General features: G+C 38.0%; 1 protein-coding gene across 2 annotated transcripts in view; it reads right to left on the bottom strand.

Annotated features, from left to right (window-relative positions):
- The window catches only part of bru1 (bruno 1), an 84436-nt gene extending 78250 nt beyond the window's left edge, over positions 1-6186 (bottom strand). For both annotated transcript variants that reach the window (XR_011605882.1, XM_017080073.4), the window contains exon 1: positions 5374-6186. Coding sequence is in view for 1 of the 2 variants with exons in the window: in XM_017080073.4 (XP_016935562.3) it covers positions 5374-6050 (677 nt within the window). In the remaining variant the exon portion in view is untranslated. The remainder of the gene's footprint in view (positions 1-5373) is intronic.
- Between the last annotated feature and the right edge of the window lie 15550 nt (positions 6187-21736).

The raw sequence follows: 21736 nt of genomic DNA, 5'->3' as shown, positions 1-21736 counted from the left end.
AAGTGAACTGAATCCATGGCGGGGACTCCGCAAATTTGCGGCAACCAGAGGTCGAAAGGGAGAAAAGGAAAAGTGCTGACATGTTATTTGTGCAGTTAACGAGCTGAGTTATTTTCCAGGGAACAAACCGCACTTGAATACAATAAAATGAAGAAAATAAAACCAACAGCACAAATCGAGTGAAAATATAATAAAAAGAGGGCCGAGCCACCAAACTGGCCATTTTCCCCATCGAAAATTTTCGGTTTCTGCCTAACAAATTACATAAAATTTATTTTCGTGCTAGAAAGTTTGATATTTGTTTATTTGATTGCCGCTCATTAAAATTGGAAATGTAATATTTATGCGATGGCCCTCTAAATTATATTTTGAAAATCAAATGGGTGGCCAACGTTTTTGCCATAAATATTGAGTTTCATGTGGTGTAGAAATTATTATTTAGTGACTTAGTTTGTCTCCATTTCATTTAATTCTCTTCGTTTGATTAACAACTGTTCCTAAACAGTTTTAAGTATTAAGTTTCAAACTAAGTTCTTTAAACATTTTCGTATAACTTTAATTTCTAGATTTCCCAACGCTGCTCTCATTTTCAACATAACTAAAAAACAATTTTGTTCATTCCCAAATATTTGCGCAAAGTCGCTCCTTCTTTAACTGAAAGCATTACTCATGTATGTAATTTATATGCAACTTTCTATTTTTATTTAAATAACAAATTTTCGAAAAAAGTGAGCAGATGCAAGTCAACTCAAGCCAACTGACACACCCGCACAAATATTTAACATATTTTTTGCAAATAAAATTTTCATAAAACAATAAAGGTGAAAAGTATGCAGACACACATGACTAACAGAAATGCATGTTGAGCTCGGCTCAAATAGCAACTATGCAAATGGCAAACATAGAACATCTGACGCGTTCTGTTTCCCACCAAACATATATTCTTTTGTAAGCACTACAAAAAATAAGAGGCTACATAAATTAAAGAGTCTACTGAACAATATAAACATTTTAGGTTACTTATAACATTTTTTTCCATTTTAAATTTAAAAGTTGAACAAGAGCCCTTGATTTTCAAATATTTAAATATTGGAAAAAAGTAAACCTAATTTCTTTCAGTGCCTGAAAATGCATACACTGGCCCTGTCTGTTGGATTTCGATTTCAGTAGAACAAAACCCAACAAAAAGTCGCGGGAGCCGAGCATACTCACTGGGTTATCCTTGAATGTCCCTCAGCCAGCAGCTAAATTAGCTTTTCCTGGGTCACACACACCCACAAATGAAGACAAGTGGGTGTGTTTTGGGGGTGGTGAGTGGGTGGCATGGCGGTTGCTGGCTAAACAAACAACAGCAAGCAAAAAGCAGCAGCAACAATTGAAATGATACAAACACAGAGAACGCTGCAAAGTGAAATGCAATGCTGGCTTGGGTTATAAATAGACTGGGTGGGTGGAAAGGTGGGCGGGAAAAATGTAGGAAAAATGGTTGTGGGTGGGTTTTTTTCATAATGCCCAGAAGAAAAAGCAGCGCTGCATTCTTTTCAATTGCTTTTGTTGGCTGCTGTACACGTGGGCAGAAAAGCTGGCTAGAAAAATAGGAAAATAGCAGAATGTGTACCTGAGGAAGTTGAAGAAAATGACCTTCATATTAAGTGCATAAATTCACAACTTTGCGGGAAAAAATCTTAAGAACATCAGAACTAAAAGTGCAAATCAATTTGGCTTGGAAATCAAATGGATAAGTAGAATATAACAATTTCTTGCATAAGTCCACTGGGTAAATTTTGATTGCAAACAAGGATACTAAGAATGGCTACAGATTTTTGAACTATTTATGAATATAATAAAAAACTGCGTTAGTTTTAAGGAATTTGAAAGTTTTTTTTAAGGAATACAATTTTTTTGAATATTTAATTCTAATTTTTAAATTTACACTGATATTAAACGAAATGAATTTGTATACCTGATACTCGTAAAAAAAAAGGGCTATATTATGTTCGACGGAAAGTATGTAACAGGTAGAAGAAAGACTAAAGTATTATATTATTGATCACAACTGGCCATATCCGTCTACATATACATATGTCCGTCCATATGAAAGCTGAGATCACATAAACCAGATAAAGTAGAATGTTGGGATTAGGCATGCAGATTCTTGAGATTCTTGCGCAGCGCTAGTATATTTTATCAGAGTGCCTCGTAAATTCTAACGACCATAATGCTAAAACCTGCCTGGCGCCCACATTTTGGAAGATTTTCTAAAGGTGTAAGTGGGATTTTGTTTTGATTATCCATATCCATCTACTTGCCAAAAATTGTTTAAATAGGACCATCCACCAAAAAGCTATAAGAAAATAAAGGGATCGACGCTAGGTGGCGGCGCTGCTGTGGGCTATGCAAGTTTAATTACAGACGCTTTGTTGCTTGTATATCATCATTTATTTCCCACTCCACTAAGCTGAGCAAGCTGGGTATCTGATAGTCGAGGCCATCGAGCGTTCTCTCTTGTTAAATCTAAAATTTTAAATGCATTTTTTTCTTGGGCCTGCGCAAAGCCTTAACAAACATTTTCTTTGAGAACTTTCCTTTATTTCTCAGGCTATCTCCTTTGGCTCACGCATTCCATTGTCACTTTACCTTTCGCCACACAAAAGCTGTGCTGCTTTCTCAGAGTCCTTTTCTAAACATCCTCAAAACATCCTTGCATTCACATGTTCTGGCATTATTTGCTTACGTGTCCAAAGCTCATCTCGTCCACCCACCCACTCATGGCCACTTTAATAAATGAAAAACCTCTCTCAGAGTTTTGTTTTCCACTTCTATTTGTTTACCACTGCTGCTGTTTTGATACAACATGTTTGTTTTGTTTGTTATTGTTTTTTGTTTGTTTTGTCGCGCATTAGAACAGAGTCATTTCACTTTCAGCAAAGAATTTTTCGGTTGGGCATGAATATACTCGTAATTATTATATGGGCCCCGATGACGATTTGTATTATCATGTGCCTCATCTGAAGCACCGCCACCCACAGCCCAACTAATTGAATGTCACATGCAAATGCAACATTACATTTACCCCGAGCTAATTGCATTGCAACACGCGCTTTAAAGTCAATGAACGATTTGGTATTTCGCTATTTTACTTAGCCACAATTGCAGGCACGCAAATGTCAAAGCTTTTTAAAATAGCCATAAAATGCCTAGAACAAGGGGAGACCACGAAAATAGCAGCAAAAGTTGTAAATTGCCTAGGCAGTAAACATAAAATGTCATACTCAGTGGGTTATAAAAAATTTACGCAATGTTTGCCCTTCTCTGGAAGAAGTTAGGGATGGGAGTACGGAAAAGAAAAGGAGTTTCTCTTGAGCCACAAGAATAATAAATACATTTTCATGCTAGATTTAAGTTGTGAAAGATATTTATGCCTAACCAAATCTGACGTTATGTAAAGGTTTATATATAGAACTGTTTAAAGTACGTTTTTTCGACCGGACACCTAACTAAAAGTAGGTTTAAAGCTCTACATATCCTAGGTTTAAAACCTACAATAGGAGAAATCGACCCTATGCTTGTTTAATAAATAATACTAAATTTTTAATGTGTTAAGGTTTATATATAGAACCGGTAAGGTACTTATTATCGTCCGATGTCAATATAAAAGTAGGCTATAAACTCTACATGTTTTAGGTTCGAATCCTACATTAGAACAAAAACGATCCTAACCCTGTTTAATAAACATAACTACATTTTGAATGTATTGACTTATAGAAAGGAAATCATAATCTCTCCAAAGATTTAGAAACAAATCCTCGAGACTTTTTGAATCTTTATTAAAGCATTTGGAAAGTTGCAAGTTTTCCATCGCTGCGCCATCCCCATTTTCTTATATAAATAAAGTCCTGGAGGGTTTTTACGTATAGGTGGTAACTGTCAAAATGGCGCCTCCCTTAGGCGCCAACTATTTGCATGTGTGATAAGCCCAGACAGAGTGGGAATGGAAAAAGGGGCCCAAAAGGGGGGAATGGAAATAAAGAGAAACCCTTTACGAGGCCACAAATCAAAGGCAGAAACATGAAAACAATATGTCAAATGATATTACACATTAAATTAGTTAAGACCAAACAAATGTGAGTAATAAAGCCGCCTGTCGTGTGTCTGCGGGGGTGTAAAGACGGGGGTTTCGTGTCGAGCATGTGCTCGGAAAACTCGATTTTCCTTACACCAATACACTTTACTACTTCCCTCAACTTGAGCACATTTTCGCCCAGCAGCAATTTGTCACGTGACATTTTCGTTTGGCCAAAAATTACAAATGTTTTTATTATTTTTGGTTTGTTTTTGGAACTTGCGCTGCATGCCCGTGCTCGGAGGCGTTGCCAAGGTGCGTGTTTTCGGGTTTTGATTTCCTGACGTGTTTACACCGAGGATACAAAACAACATGACAGCACAGCAACGGAAAAAACGAGATGGAAAAGGGCAGAGTATAGCCCTCCTCTTTGGTTAATTCATGCGGTCAGTTATTTAATTTTAAAAGCAACATAAAAATTTAATTCCCTTAAATGGGTAAATAATAACCCTGTTTTTAAATCATAAAGAAATTGAACACCCAACAATTCTCATGCTTTCATCATCATTTGCCATCCCACTCCCAGTGTTTATTTATGCATTTACCCGAATAACTGAAGATTTTAATGGATTTTCCATGTATGAGGTAAGCAACGGTTGTAAATGCATTTTCATTTCTATAATTATATGGCTTCTTGCCGATTTCTGCTAATGAATTAAGTTGGATTTTAAAAAGCATTCTTGTCGTGCACGCAAACATGCAATGGCAGGCCAAACTTTGCGGGGTAAGAACAATAAGGGAATTGACCACAATTGCTGCTATTAAATTTTCTTATGTGAAGGAAAGTGAAAATCATGATTAATGATTTAATGCAGAGAAATGAATTAGCCACAAAATGTATGATGATTGTAGGGAGCTTATAGAATATTTTCTTAATTATTGATTTTGTTACTAAGTTGACTCTTGGTACTGAGGGTATTCTGGAATAGTTTTCAAATATAAACCTCGTTGTATTTTTTTAATGTTCTTGTGAGTGTCTTTAAGTTAAACGTGTTTTTTTTTAATGGTGGGTGTACAATTTTTAACCGTTTTGCGAATTTTTAAACTAAATTCTGGGTAACAAGAGCTACAAAATAAAATTGATTGGACACAAAACTTCTTATGTGTTAAATTAAACATTGTAAGGCCTGTTGATAAGTAAATTATTTAAAAATATATATACAAAAAATAATGGTAACATTGGGTCAGAGGTTAGTGTGAGTTGATTTGTGTTCCGGGATGGATCGATAAGTCGTCACTCGCACACTCACCTATCCCTCAGGCAAATTTTGAACTCCGGCTGCGAATCGTAGTCGCTGTTATCGATAAAGCTGCTGCGCTCCCTGTCCCGCTCCCGCTCCCGTTCCCTTTCCCGCTCCCGCTCCCTTTCCCGCTGGTACTCCTGCATGTTGGCCAGCTGCTTGTGAAAGAGCTCCTGCTGCGACTGGAGGAGATCGTGGTGATCCTGCAGAGCGGCCAGCTGGTTGAGTTGCTGCTGGTAGGAGGACGACTGCTGCTGCTGATGCGGGGGCGACGTGGGCCTGGGTCGCTGGTAGGGATGGTGGTGGTGGTGGTGGTTGTGGTGGGGCGGCTGGTGGTGGTGCAGCTGGTGGTGCGGATGGCGCTGCAGCTGGTGGTGGTGGTGCTGCAGACTGTGGCTGCTCTTCAGCTGCGTCAGCTTGGCATCCACCTCGGCCAGGCCGAACTCCAGTTCCGCCTGGGCCTGCTGCTCGTAGGCCTGCTGAGCCTGCTGCAACCGCTCCCGCTCGCTCCTCGGCGAGTTGGCCAGCTGCTCCGCCGGCGGCTCAATCTCTACCGCCGAATAGTCGTAATCCAGTCGGTGGTGATGGTGCAGCGACTGTGTGTTCTTGCTGTCCGCCGTCACCGCCCCCGTTCCGGGCGTGGCAGTGGCTATTTTGCCGGCCAGCGCGTCCAGCGAACTCAGCATCTTTGGGGGATCCTCTGACTGATCAGTATAGGCTTTAATCAATCCGTACTCTTATGTCCTTTGCTGACATACAGCCGAGTCCTCGACCTTATACCCTTTGCTCCAGCTCGATTACTTCTTTTTTACTTTGCTTGTTTCTATTTACTGTTTAACTATTGCCTATAATTTGCCTGAAGGAGAAGTTGGGAGGCAAATTGCAATGGATTAGTAAGTTTTTATGAATATTTATTAGTTAAGGTAGATAAATGAGTGGATGCGACCTTGAGACATTCAGGCATGCAATATATCCCCTGTTTATTTTGCAGCTTAGGTCAGCTACATTTCACTTAAGCTCACAAACTCGAAAATAAAGAACCAGCTCACACACACTCGCACACACTTGCTCACCCACACAAGCACCCGTTGAGTGTGTGTTCTCGTATCTGTGTCTGTGTCTGTGTCCGTCTGTCTGTCTGTGGTCGTAAAATGCAAACACTTGAGCTAGAAAAGGACCGGCTTGAAAGGCAAAAAGGGGTTTTGGGGATGAGAGGATGCATGGAGTGGTTGCCACTCACATTGTGTGCCCTGTTTGTCCACCCCGTCTCCACATCACCACCCCCTACCCCCAACAAACACAAACATCTCGAGGGGCAAAAGTCGCCCCAGCTTCTGTGGTCAAAATAATTGGGGGACATTCAAATGAAGAAAATCAAGAGGAATGCTAAAGTTATACCTTTTTATATAAAGCAGAGGGAACTCGTTGCAAGTAGTTGCACTGTTGTTTAGCAACAAAATGAATATTCATTTATTAGATTATTTTTAATTATGCCATAAAATAAGGGTGCACGGAAAATGCAGTTCTAACAATAAAATAATTTTATTAAAGTTTTTTCCATGTATCCATGTATCCATCCATGTATTTTCCATGTATATATGATATAGTCGGCATACGGAATATACCAGGCTTTTTTTGAGCAATCCCAAAAAAGGGCTATAAAATTAGTTGAGATTGCAATACTTTGTGGTCAGTGGAGGATTCTGGGCAATTTCAATAAAGAACCCAGGAGCTCTTCCTTGGGCAAACAAGCTGACCGCACTTCATTCTGGCCAGCACACTAGCTTCTGTGCTTCCATATATCCTGTAGTCTCAGAATCCTTATCCACTCCACTCAACACCTGCAATATCTTCAATCAAATTTGCAGCTTACAACAAAAGTCCATTGTTGTTGCTGTGGCTGTCGGGTTTTTGTATCTACAAAAAACTACAAAGTTTGCTTAGTATCTTTTACCAGCGATGATTGAGGGGGTGGTGCTGCACAGTGGGTGGCTGAGTGGATGGATGATATCCTGCTTGATGTTTGTTGTATGACATACTATAAAAGTCAACTTGAATGCGCTGTGTAAATTTCACCACATCTCCTCCTAGCCAGAATCCAGCATTTCTCCCTGCCTTTCTCCAGTGCCTTGCAACTTTAAGTAGTTCTCCCTGCCACATCCTTTTCTCTATCCGGCGCAATGGTTGCATTTGAAAGGAATTTGCCTTTTACAAGATTTTACTCTTTGCAATTTACACGCGTCGACCGCTTTTCCATAAGCACACACACAAACGCGTCCAAAACCCACTGCACACACGTAAGTATGTGTGTTTGTCTGACTGTGTTGCAAGCATTTGGCTTTTGTAAATGTTACTTCCTTATTACATGGCATTATATTATTGCAGATACAGAGCAAGTCTCGGCTATCAAAGTAGTCCCAGCCACAAATGGGGAACAGAACGAGATTGCAGAGGAAGTTGCGGGAACAGAAGGATCTGGGCTGGTGGTAGGAAGGTTTTCCTAAATGCTTTCCAGGATGTTTGCCCACGCAGGATGTCTTTGCAGCCACAGAAACGGAAAGAAAAAATCTTGGGGCCTGTAATTAGCAAGGAGTAGGCGGAGTTTGCCACTCGGTTTAAAGTTTAATTTAAGGACTGTACAATTAATGAGGAAATGCTTAAAAAGTAACTACTGAAGCATGGAAGATTTTGGATAAAGCATAGAAAATGATGTGCTCAGCCTCTGCCGGAACACACACAGCGTACAACAGCAGTCATCCCACACACATCGATAAGCTGCCCCGTGCAAACTACTGAATTTCTTGTTTTTGGGAGATAACACTACAAATTTAAAAACGTTAAGAATTTTAAAACAGTTAAGTATAATGTTTCCGCCAGTTGAACAACAGTTTTATTATAAACGTCATCACTTGTCCATAAATAATTACATACACAGAGAAATTCTGACGTTCTCATCTGAGTTGAAAATGTTCTTAAAAATAGAACGACATTTTTAAGTTGAAAATGTTTTATTTTTGCTCGAATCAAGTTGAATTGGCGGTATTTAAGTGCATTGTATGTACAAATAAACTATTAGTTCAGTCCTTGGTGTATACTTATCAAAAAGTTGTTAAATAGGCTCAATTTAACTTTTCTCTTCATTTCGTTCTTTTATTGATACCAAAATGTACTTACACGGATTTTAAGAACAAATGTTCTCAATTGAAGAACAATGTTCTTAGATAGTTTTCTCTGTGTATGTCTAAAATATAAACTTAAATTCCCCTTTTCGAAAATAGGTAAAGACAATCAATTCAATTATAAAATGGTATGCCAAATATTATGCAAAACAAAAACTTGTTCTGTGAAAAAGCGTAGTTCGATGAATAAAGAACACAAATTTGCATTCGTTAATTTCCATTGAATGTCGCTTTAATCCTTTAAAAACAATTCAGCAACTTAATTAGCCATGCAGCTAATTGCATTCAAAGGATATCAAGCTCAACCCACAGCCGCAAGGCAAAGGAGCCAGACAGTTGGAAGTCAGCTCCTTTTTGTCCTTTTCATTAGCCATGGCATAATAGAATTTGAAAGGGCTTTAAGAGGAGCGCGCTCACTCTGTGTGTTATCAAAACTAGCAAACGGAAAAACCCGGGAAAAGTGCGCGAAAAATTAAAAAAAATTAAGAGAAAGTCGCGATAGACGAGAAAACTCTCTCTCTTTCTGAGCTTCAAAGACAAGCGCGCCATAACCCAAAAACATAAATCCTTTGGCGGAAAATAAATAAAGCGAGCTGGCAAGAGGAAAATGAATATGCTAGCCGTCGCAGAGAAATGGGGATATATAAGTGGAAAAAAGTTGATAAGCGGCAACTGCAAAAGCTTTTTAACACCCAGCCAGAAAGGAAAATGCGAAAGAGACACATTGAATGCGGGTTTCTCACTGCGGGGATACAAATAAAAAGAAAATAATGAGATTTTCCCGGCCATCCCAGTGACAGAGAGTAACTTAGAAAATATTGAGCGTTATAAAAGGAATTTCCGTTGTTCTGCGGCTTCCATTTAGAAATGCAAAACTAAGCAATTTAAATTGAAATTGTTTGACAAGGGAAACATCTAAGAAACCATGTAAAATATGCAAAGGAGCAGCTTCCAATTGTGTTTTATACAGCGAACAAAAAATAAAAGCCACAATTACAAGAGTGCTATTTGTCCAAACTCTTCTTCCATAATGTAATATACAAATTTATTGCAGATTTTCTCCGATATGCACACTAATTAATTTTCCCAAATTAAACCAGCTTTACTTTCCAAAGGTCTATCCTTGTTTCATAAATAAATATGTAGACAATATTCAATTATCATCAGTATCTAAGGCACAATTTCCCCCGAATTATTTTCCATAATGCCGAACCAGTGCAAATATTCCTTTCGGCCAGCATTAAATCAAATGAATCGTTTGATGCGGCACGGACAAATATTGTGCCACTTCTCATAATATAATCCTGAGGAGGATATGGAAACCCAACGAGAGGCCCCCAAGACACTGGCATAAATTGTCAGCTGACAATTTAATAAACAATGGAAACTCAGGGCTAAAATGATTAGACATTTATGGATGTGTGCTCGGGGCCAAAGCAATGCAAATGTAAACGAATCGAGTATCTAATTAAGCATCTCAGGATGGCCTAGAAACACCAATACTGAGATTTCTCCCGCACATAAATTAAACGAGTTTTCCTCGGCCTTTAAATATTTTCGAGAAAAGCTTGAAGCTTCAAAATTAAATATCGCACACAATTGCTGCCTTCGTTGTTGGTTATAGGAAAGAAAGTCTTAACCGCAACAAGCCAAAGTCACGATGAGCGGGAGAAAGCAATTACTTTCTGCTTTGCTTGTTGCTTCTCCTACAAGACGACGTTCGGTGGTCCTGCCCCCGAAAAAATGGGAATAGAAAACTTTTTGTGGCCCTGACAGCAGTTTATGCTACACTTGCTCCGACTCAAACTGTCAATATTTTACTTTAAGACACCCGGCCACAAGGAGTCGAGGAGCAGCCACATCATTTGCTATAAATTTACTTCATGCTGCTGCTGTAACGACCCAAAACTCGACGGAACAGAACAACAAAGTGGCAACTTCTTGTGGGCGGTTCTAGACACAAATTCCTCCTTCCTGATTTTCTCGAGCTGGATAAATAAGAGAATTAAAATGGAAATATTCTTAAGATTCTTTAAGTGATTCTTCAAAAATTACTTTTTATACTTCATGGAAAATATACTCTTTTGACTTTGTTTCATTAATATTCAAAATCTTATATTTTGTTATTTGTTTGTTGTTATTATTATAGCATATATAGATTATTTATTTATTTACTTAATCGCCAATAGATAAATCCTTTTCTGGTTACAATTATAAAACATAAATCTATCTTAAGTTTTACGTAAATCTATTTTAAAAATAAATAAATTCCCTAGTGGTTTGCCTGAGCAATAAGAGATATATTTTAGCCAGATATAAAACTGGTTTTGTAAACACCTTTTTTTTCAAAAAATCTGGCAGATATTAAATTCGAAACAGGACTCTCCCTGATTTTCCCTACACCCCACCAACCGAACCTCCCACTGTATTTTGTGGTTGCTGCTGAACATGTGTTTTCCTGGCAAAGTTAAGACGAAACCTGCCTCAATTGAAACCACCCAACCAACTGGGCCACAAATTTTGAGGTCAGCCTGGGATGGTCTGGCATAAATCTGAGAGCAAACTACACCGAGGCAACCATCTTGGACAGGACATCTCGGCCTGAGACTCCTTTGGGCGCTGGCGAGTCCTTGGGAACGGACTTTGAACCCCATGTTGATGCTGGTAATCAAGGCATTAAGTGTGTTTACTGTTTATTTTATTAGACTTTAAGGCTTAATAGCTTTTTCAAGAGCGTTTTTGGGCTCGCCTTTGTTTAGCACCCTCTCCCGCCCATTCAAGTATTTAATTAAAGTCAACTTTGATTTAATTAAAAGTTCTGGCGTTGGCCCAATATTTTGCTCATGAATTATTTATGCCAACAAAAGTGCTCCAAAAAAGGAGCGGCCGAACTGATTAAGCCAAATAAACATAAAAAATAGGGGCAATTGCTGATGGTGGAAAAAAGGAAGTGCGACAAGTTACAAGTTTGCACCGCAAAATAAGAAAAACTCTTACTCTCATTAGCGAGAAACTTTGCCCAAGGACTAAGACTATAACCTTCCTTATTTTCGTAATATTCTCTTCCTTTTTTGAATGGCGAACTTTTGCGTTAAACTTTTTTAGTCCTCCCAGCGTTCTCTCACTTTTTCTATTTATCTCAGCCAGTACTTGGTCAATTTCCTGGTCAGTTTTGTAACTTTGTTGACGTGTCCTGCAATCGACTGTCGCCGACTGCTTTTCTTTTTTGTACTTGACGTTAATCTCTCAATTTTCGTGGACGATTTCTGCAATTGCACTGTCTGCAAAAAAGCGCACCATTTTATTGCAATATTTTTCAGAAATATTTGTAAATATTTTGTTGGTTTTATTTTGCATAAGCCAAAATGTGTGCTTTTTCTAAGTAGGTTATAAAAATATTTTTGAATCAGTGCTTTTATTGAATTTTTAAAAAAAATGTATTAAAAAAAGGTTTACCTCTAAACTGTTTCAAGAGATTCTAAAGGAAATTAATTGACTTCAGGTGCAACTGAAAATATGTTTGGAAGATCAAACAATGCTAAGCCAAACACAAATAAAAACAAATAAGTGTGAGCAGAACACAGCAAAATGTGAAATTCTGGAAAGAGGAAAAATAAATGAACAATATTTGGTAGATTTCGATTTCATTTTGTTTTCATGGCGATATTACTGAGAAGGCAAGGGGTATGCTTTTATGCACTTTATAGTTCCAACATTTACCAACATTTTTTATTGGCAAAAGGTATATTTTTGGGACATCTTTGAACACTTTCATTAAAAAAGAACATGCTATAAACTCAGCTTATATTCTCTTCACAACAAATTGGTAGAAGGTAACTGGCAGCCTATAATATGTTGGCTTTCGAAGTCTAGGACACAGCACTGACCCAGTATAAATATTAAAACAGTAACTGAGCGAGTTTCCACTCACGCCGAACCAACTGGGGAACAAGTGCGACGACTCTGTAATAATTTATATTTATTTTCTGTTATCTATTTGACCAAAAATTGCAAACTGCAAAATTGCCAAAACAGAGCAACAGAGTCTGGTCTCATGAAATTTCTATTGGCAATGGTGTGTGGGTGAATTTTCGGTGGGTGTTTTGTGGGTGGACAAAACTGCCATTGTTGTGTCAGGTCTATGTTCATGTTCTATGTCCATGTGCACACTCGGCTGTTTGTTGTTTATGCAAATCTCAAATGCCTCGTAAAAGTAAATGAACAGAAAACAGTGGGCAAAAAATGGGAAAACAAAAAAATTGTCCGACAATTTCATATTGAAAGTAAGCTTTTGCCCTCTGCGCCGCAGTTCTTGTGAGTGGATGATGGAAACTGAAGTGTTTGCTTTTGGGAGAGATACGGAAAATGGGATAATATAGTATATTAGAAGTTGGTATATCATACTACAGAAATTAGACCATAAATGATATAGTTGGTTGAAGAACTGGCTCATTATAAATAAAGTATTGTATTACTTAATAGCGAGTGTTAGAAAATTACCTAGAATTCTTAACTTTTTTCCGTTTGATAAATTATCAAGCACTTTAATGCTTTTAGTCGTATCGCTCTTAAGGAAATGCATGACTCCCATTTTAGGCTCGTTTATCTACAATTAATTTTATCCCCCATCGAAACTTCGCCTTCTTCACGACGTGTCCAAAGCAATTAACACATTGTCCACCTTTTTAATGCTTCGAGCCGAAAGCAAAATGCCAAAACACTTTCGACTTGGGCCATCGATGAACAGTGAGTTGCGTGCCAAACCCGCGCAAACTGAACCATTTTATATATCAGAAGACTTGGCGCTCTACCTTTTATTGGGACCCTATGTCCAGGGCTTGGGGGATTATTTATGGAACCCACACACGCAGCTGGCGGCACATTTCTCATTTAACTGCCTTCACCATTTGCTAATTAATTCGAGAAATTCCATTTGTTTCAACGCTGAAACAACTAAATTTTGTTCCTATTTTTTTGGCCGTTCTTGAGAATGTCGAAATCAATTTGTGTTGCGTTTGCTCTTTCGACTTTGGCAACGAGATTTGTGTTTTTACGACTTTTGGCATGTCCAGAAGGAAAAGAGGAAAGTTCTGCCCTTCCACAATTGCGTGTTTTCTCAACGGGAGAGGTTAGGATCGTTTAACTTCTGACCACCTGCTCACGCAAAAAATATTTGTACGAAATCAAATTAATGGCGGCCCGTTGATGTTTTATTAATTTATACGGCTTTCCTCTCTCGCATTCGGTTTCGGGGGCTACGAAATAAATTATATTGCTCATACGGCGCGTGGTTTGCATTATTGAGTAATTAAATACTAATTAAAGCGTAACATGAGCCAATTCCCTTGATTTTTATGTGAGTCCTCGTTGCGGGGAGTTGTGGTTGGGGAAAAATAATACGAGTTAACGAGAAAACAGTCGACTTTGTTCTTATCTCCGGATTGCGTCAGCTTTAATTAGTTGGGGGAGTATTATTTAATGAGGCGGGGTTTTCATTTCGTACAATAATTGCCTCTATTGTAACAAGAGTCAATTTTAAGCGAAGCAAAATTTATAATGAATCGAGATATCTACCCTTTAAGTATAAAAAGTAGCGCCATAACTTTCTATTATTTTACTCGTTTAAGATAAAGCTTTTAGGCATTCGCATAAAATCAGACAGGCAGAGTGCTTTAAATAACAAATTAACCGAAAGGATCCTTGAAACCATTTCGCACGGCTAGACGACTTTGGTCCGGTTTAATTGCTCCGCAGTGATTTGCATCCTGTTCTGCCAAACCAAAAGCCAGACATTAAGAGCATGGGTCTCATAAATGACACTTGTCTGGCTTTCGTTTTGGTTCGGAAAACTCCTCAACTGAACTAATTACTCGGAGAGTTCCCGACTCCCTTGAGTGCTCCATCAAAAAAAATATCCATGAATATTATGCATTGATAAATGCAATAAACTTTGACAATATTGTATTGTCGTTGTTGATAAAAATTCATAAATAAATATATATATGTTTTTTCAGTTTTCCGGCACCAGCAACGATATTTTTTTGCTGTCCTGCGCTGACATGTCACTCAAATTGTGCGACGTTCGATTCTGTTTGCCCGACTTCCCGCTCTTGTTGTTTGCTCCTGTTGTATAATATATCCTATCATAATCTTTCCTGACACGCGATGCTCCTGTTCCTGTTCCCGCTCCAGTTTTTTTTATCCTTATCTTTAACTGGGTTCGTTTGTTTTCCATCCTCTCTGTTTGTGTGTGTCCCTTCAAATATTGTTGCGACCCATCAATTTGATGTTGTCAATTTTCGTGAAAATTTATTGTTTGTTGCTTTCGAAATTTGACATTGTCATGCAGTTCGTTAGCCATTTCTGGCAGAGTTGTGATGTATTAAAAACAGTTGACAGACCATTGGATGGTTCGAAACAAGGAATGGGTTATCTACAGATCGAACTGAAGGGCTTTGCAAACTCTTCAGAGAAAACCTATAATACCAGAACATAATAAAACCAATTAATACGAAAAATAATAATAAATATTTCGTAATTCAATAAAAAAATGTAGAAGTATTATTATAAATAAAATAATAATTTAAACGACATTTTTAATTTTTTCGCATGCAATCTTAACACTTAAACATCGAAAGCCACAGAAAATAAATCCAAAAAAGCAACTGTCCGCAAAATCATTTCTCGCTCGTATTTCTGTCCGGGGACGGCATATAAAATTCCAAAAATATCCTACCCAAAAGCACAGGTTTCCCCCAGTATTCGATTTACAGAGCTGCATTTAAATCTTTCAACCGATGTGTGTGCATCTGGTGTGCTTATCGGGTCTGGCATAGGTTTTTGTCAAATAAATATTGGGTGCAGCATTCGCACATAAAATACACAAAAACAAACCAAAATACGCAAAACCGGTATAAAGAAAACACAAAACGATAAACAAAAAAATAGGAACCAAAGATATCGAGGGGAGGGAAAATAGGTGCCGGGAACACACAAAGCTGTTGACATGTTGTGGAGGATATATATGAAGTGGATGCAGCAGATACAGATACGGATTGAATGGGATGTATAGCTCGGGGTGGGGATTCCTCTACCTCGCTTTGGTGATTGTTTATTTTTGGGCTTCATGTTAATTCGTGTGTAATAGACAATGTGGCCGAAATCAGCAAAAAGACCATGGGGATGTGCCAAAATAAAAAATACATTTAAAATCCTTTTGGCTTGCGTGGAATATTTTTTCCTTTCTGATTTTTGTTTGCTTTCTTGTGTCAACCCGTCGCACGCTTATCAAAAAAGGTTGCTCTTTGTTTTACACACAATCTGCAGGTGTCCTGTGACTTTGACCAGTCATGGGACCTTTTCCTGTGTCTGGGGGTATCTCTATCTGTGATTCACCTTTGTGTCTGTCTACAAACAAAAGTGTTATCAGCAATTTTCCCCTTTTTTAAATTATGTTATGTTAAATAAAAAAAGGGCTCTTCTCTCCATTTCAGAACTGCAAAATTGAATTAAGTTTGTTAAATTGGGCAGATTTGTTTTTCCGGGTTATTGTTTGCAGAGACGGAATTTAATTTTACAGTGATTTGTTTCTAGGGGTAATTGTGACCTTAAATTAATAACATTTAAGGAAGTTAGCCAAACGATTCAAATTAAAATAAATTTATGAATGAGTGCCCCTCACAAGCACATTCAAAAGAAGGGATGCTTTGTTTAATTATCAATTTGTTAGGTGATTAATTTTATTTCACATAACATTGACGTTAAAACAATTCTTTAATTCTAAACAAATTCGTTAATATATGCAGATGACCAGATTTAAAATAAAACATTTCAGGTTTTAAATTAAATCCCTTGGGCGAGCTAAATAATTGAAAGGAAATATAAGTTTCAGTGATTTTATGCAAACCGTTCATTTAGCATTTATTATTAATTTCCTATTTATTTTCATGAATATTTTACGCAGCCGTGTGCAACGAAAAAGACTTTAATAGTTATCAGCAAAACATATAAATATACTTTTACAACAGGCGGGAGATTAAAGCCGGGCCAATCTCCACTTGCTAAACTGAACTACATCAATAATTGAATACAATAAATGTGCTCCAGAACACAGTGCGTATGAGTTATGTTGTCGTTGTCGACGTCGCCGTCGTTTGTCGCTTGTTAATATGGCTCATAAATAACGCATTTATGACACAGACACACGCACAGGGCCAGGACGCAGTGCTACAATGAACTCACACAGACAGGCGTGCATGTGTGTGCGTGTGTGAACTTACACACACTCATTTGTTTGGCCTGTCCGTGTCTCTCTATTAGCAGCTTTGATATGCAAATTTTGCGCCTACATAATAAAGTTGCGCCAGATTTTTAACCCCCTGCCCTCCAAACTTAGCCAACACAAATACACACACCACACCCACTTACACACACTAATGCCAATCCTAATAGTTTAATATGCTTATAATTGTTGGCTGAAATAGTATTGTCGTGTTGTTTTGTTTTCCTCGTGTCTCTCGCTTTGCATTTTAAATATTTTATTAATTTCGTATATATTTTTGACCATTTAAATTTTCGTCGGCGCCGAGCGCTGAGTGCATTTGACAGACAGACAGGCATTGTTTAGGCTCCCTGTACGCATTTCCCCCTCTCATGTTTGATTTATGTTTTATGCATTTTACCAAATGAATTTAATTTATGGTAGAATATTCTCTACATAGTTTTTTGCATACAAATATTCGCTGTCAGAAATACTCATTTCGGCCTCGACGGAAGTGGCGAACGTTTGTTTGGTTTGCAGACACTTTTTACCATTTTTGCTGTATGGCGTGAAACAAATTGTAATGGGGAAAAAGGACTGAAAAAATACATCGATTTTAAAACAATACGTAGATAGGATATTTAGGTTTCTGCACTTTGAGTTTCTATCCATTTTTAATTGAGGAAATTGCTAGGAAATTCGTAAATATTTTTAAGACAAAAAGAGCTTCTAATTGACATTTGATTTTAAGTTTAAATTGAAGATGCGTTGTTAGAGAAATCAATCAATCATAAGCTATGGCTAGATATAAAAAAAACAGTAACAATACAAATTCTATAGTCGAGTACCTTTACTTTAAAATAAGGAACAGTGCTGTTGGCCTTTAAAATAAAATTGCAGGGAATTTTTAATGCTGCGGCACCATGATTGGTATTTTGAACCTGTGTACTTTTATATAATAACTTTTAAAATAATATTGTAATGGGGATATGATTACTGGGATGCACTGATCAATAAATCTATTTCAATGCACGCTGAAATCAAATCATCAACATTTTATGGCGGTTTGTGGGTGTTACAATGGGCGCGGCACTCGGCTCTAAGGGTATAAAAATAAGTGAACGAGATTTCAAATTATGGAAATGGTGTACGACTTTAATTATAATTAATTACTCTTAATATTACCAACTCTTTCCAATTTTGTCAAGCGCTCTAGCACCTAAATTAGACCACACAACAAAGTTTTTAATGACCAAACTAACTTAGTTAATTAAAATAGAACAGTCTTAAAATCAAATAATTTCAAGTGCATTTTTCTTTGTTAGAGAGCCAATATAGGAAACCGAATTGTGGATTCAAATGTGGATGGCGTATGATGGTCTGAAAGTTTTAAATTGTGTCTAAAAGTATGCAGTGAAAAAAGAATATATTCTTTCGGAACGAAAACATTAATGCATACTTTTCGATACCTTTAGTAGTGATTTCATAGCTTTAGTAATTGTTTTGGCACCTTCGATTGCTGTGCCTTTCACTTTCCCACCACCAAATTGAAACATTTCCAGCGATTTCACTTGCAGAAATTCAACCGAAATTCAGAGGACCTGGGAACTTGGCCCAATTATGGCCCGGCACAAACAACACAAGCCGGCGTTGTACCGCGCCAGACGCCCGAAAGTCGGCAAATGTTTTTTGTTTGCTCTGGTTACGGGGACTGGATTCTGGGTGCTGGGCTCTGGGCTCTGGGTTCTGGCTTGGCAGTTAAACCGCACTTGCGGCAGTCACCTTGTCGCTTGCTATCTGCCTCCGCTTTTATGGAAAAACCATGGGTGGCTGGGTGGCAAGTGGGTGGATATACATATAGCCCCCTGTCATAAATCTCACAATTTCTGCATGAAACTCAGCTGCGTTTTGGCTTGGCTTTATTACCGCCAGTAGACGCGACTCCTTGTTTCTCCACTTTTATATATATAAAGTTCAGCGTAAAATGTCTTAATAAAGTCTTCTGAGCGGAGATAGGAGTGCAAAAATGCGAGAGAAATGCCCTGCTAACATCTTTATGTCAAGGACATTTTTATGCCTCCCACAGCCGTCAGACAGAGATAGAGATTAGATTTCCGTCGTTATTTTTACGTTCAGATTTGACTTCATGGCCATGACGGTATTTATAACGCAAGTATTAACAATAGAGTGAGGCCCAAAAACGTATTGAGAAATGAAGTCATTGGTTGATTGGTTGCTATTTAAAAAAACTTTCATATTAAATCTATAAAACTAGAAGCTTGATTCTGTAAAAAGTTTTCGTCTACATCTTCTTAAATAGCTGGTTTTTAGACCCACTTGACAAACAATGTTTTTGCTTTTTAACAAAATCCGACTTAATTAAAACTGTTGTTCCTGCCTGTTGGCAAGATGTTTGTTTTACAGTTTTTACTTTTTATGCGATGTTGCTGCTGCTGCTGTTCCAACTCTCAACTAATTCAATAAAGTTTAGTTAGGGGCAATTTACCCACCCACTTTTCTCCCAGCCCAATTAGCGCACATCTTTAGCAACAGCTTTCGCCATGTGTCCCCGACTCATGTCTTTATTAAATGCTCTCGATGTCTGAACATCTGCCATGACCATATGGAGGGGGTCTATATATACACACATATCTCGTGTGTTGCGTGTGTCCGTAATTTAATAAATTTAATGAACATATGCCGCCAGAGAAACAAGCTGAGATTGAGGAGTCAGAGGTGGAAAAATATGTTCCATGGGCGAAATACAAACAGACTTCAATGTCGATGGACATTTGCCTGGGAACATTTTTCACTGCTCCCCTAGAAATGTACATAAACACACGAGAGTTGGGGGAGAAAGATTATGTAGACGTGTACCCACTGACTTATGATTGATGTCTTTTGTTATTGTTCTCTCTTTTATGTATTTCTCATCTCGTTCCTCGCCCCCAGACTTTTTTGGTTTATTAGATATAATATTTTAGTGGCCTTTTGTTATGCGTCCTTTCAGTTATTTGATGCGCTTCAGCAGACATGTGTTTACTCTTGTTTCCGAGTGCTAAAGTGAAAAAAGAGGGGCCCTGGACAAGGAAATATATATTTTACGCAATTTTTTCTCTGTGCATAACAAAAGGCGGCACTTAAATGATGTCTCTCTCCTTTTTCCCCCCTCTAAATTATGCCCCATATGCTCTTCGCTCTTTCTTTTTCCTCAACAATAAATGTTTGCCACATTTTTCTTAACATTTTCATGGAAATTGCTCATTTTATGTTCAAATTTTGTGAGCTCCTTTCTCTGCTTTTCTTTTTTGTTTGCAGAAATTGTTTATTTTATTTATATGGGCGGGTTTAATTGGCCGCACACACACATAAAAGGGGAAGCAATGTGAGTAGAGGCCATAAAGATTATGTTAATGCTTATAAAAAATTGGGATCAAAATGGTTTTAGAGAGTCGGAGTAACTAGAAGGAGGTTTCTGACCCAAGAGCAGTAATAAATCACTTACGAAATGGCACTTCTATGGATCAGGCAATGGTCATTAGAAGCGAGGAATTTGTTTTTAAGTTAAAGCCCAATAAAGAAATACTAATTCTAAAAAATACCTTCATAAATAGTAGTAGTCTCAAAGCCCTTTAGCGCTTTTATTTATAAAATAGTTCCTATATGTACGAATAATAAACATCGTCATTTTACCAATACGTAATCAATTTTTTTTAGCTGTTAAAGAATGTAGACAAAACAAGGAAGAACGCTATAGTCGAGTACCTCGACTATCAGATACCCGTTACTCAAAGGGAAATGGAGATATGCAAGCAGCAAAGCGAGATTAAAATGCGCCACCTACCGGCGGTAGACAGATTTAAGCGTTATGGGCGTTAGAGTGGGCGTGGAAAATTTATTTTTGGATCAATCGATAGGTATTGACGACACCAATACATTTCAGTTAAAATTTCTTATCTAGCATGCAAATTGTGGGCGTCACAGGTTTTCGCGGTTTGTGGGCGTTTAAGTGGGCGTGGCAAACTTTTTTTTAGGTCAATCGATAGGTATTGATGAGAACAATGCATTTCAGTTAAAATTTTCTATCTAGCATCAAAACTGTAGGAGTTACCGTTTTGGGCGGTTTGTGGGCGTTAGAGTGGGCGTGGCAGTCTACTGAAACAAACTTGCGCTGCGTAAGAAGCTCAGGAATCTGCACGCCAAATCTCAATAGCCTAGCTCCCATAGTTTCCGAGATCTCAGCGTTCATCCGGACAGACGGACAGACGGACAGACGGACATGGCTAGATCGACTCGGCTAGTGATCCTGATCAAGAATATATATACTTTATGGGGTCGGAAACGCTTCCTTCTGCCTGTTACATACTTTCCGACGAATCTAGTATACCCTTTTACTCTACGAGTAACGGGTATAAATACTAACGAAATTACGGGATAACAAAAACCCAATAAGTAGGCTACAGAATTTTGGATAGGTTGTAGATCTTTTAAATTATCACGCATACGCACCATATTACTAAAAGTCGTAAATGGTTGGTCTATAAATCTTTGGGGTTAAAACATTTTAGCAAGAATTGTATTTGGTACAAGCATCGACAAATATTTAACAAAATGTTAACTAAATTTAAGCAATGCCTATGAATAGCCAATATCGGTTATACCATTTTTCAGGAAATGGTGTTCTACCATCCGTTAAGCTCAGTTTTAAGCCCACATTGTTACCGTTATTTATTTGGCTCAGATGCTGCACAATTTACTGGCGATTTTCACTGCATTTTTTATGCTTTGCATTGCGGTTGAGTTTTCTGCATATTTCTTTGTTGTTGTGGAGGCGTCAGCTGACGTTGGCATATATTCAATACATTTCCTTTATGCCTGCGAACTGGAGCTAATTTGTTTACTGTCGGGCGCAGCCATATACCCTGTTTACGTA

Source organism: Drosophila suzukii, chromosome 2L (genome assembly GCF_043229965.1).
Source record: "Drosophila suzukii chromosome 2L, CBGP_Dsuzu_IsoJpt1.0, whole genome shotgun sequence".
In the NCBI taxonomy this organism is placed as follows: domain Eukaryota; kingdom Metazoa; phylum Arthropoda; class Insecta; order Diptera; family Drosophilidae; genus Drosophila; species Drosophila suzukii.
Note: the sequence above shows the minus strand (reverse complement) of the source record. Positions and strands in the feature narration are given on the sequence as shown.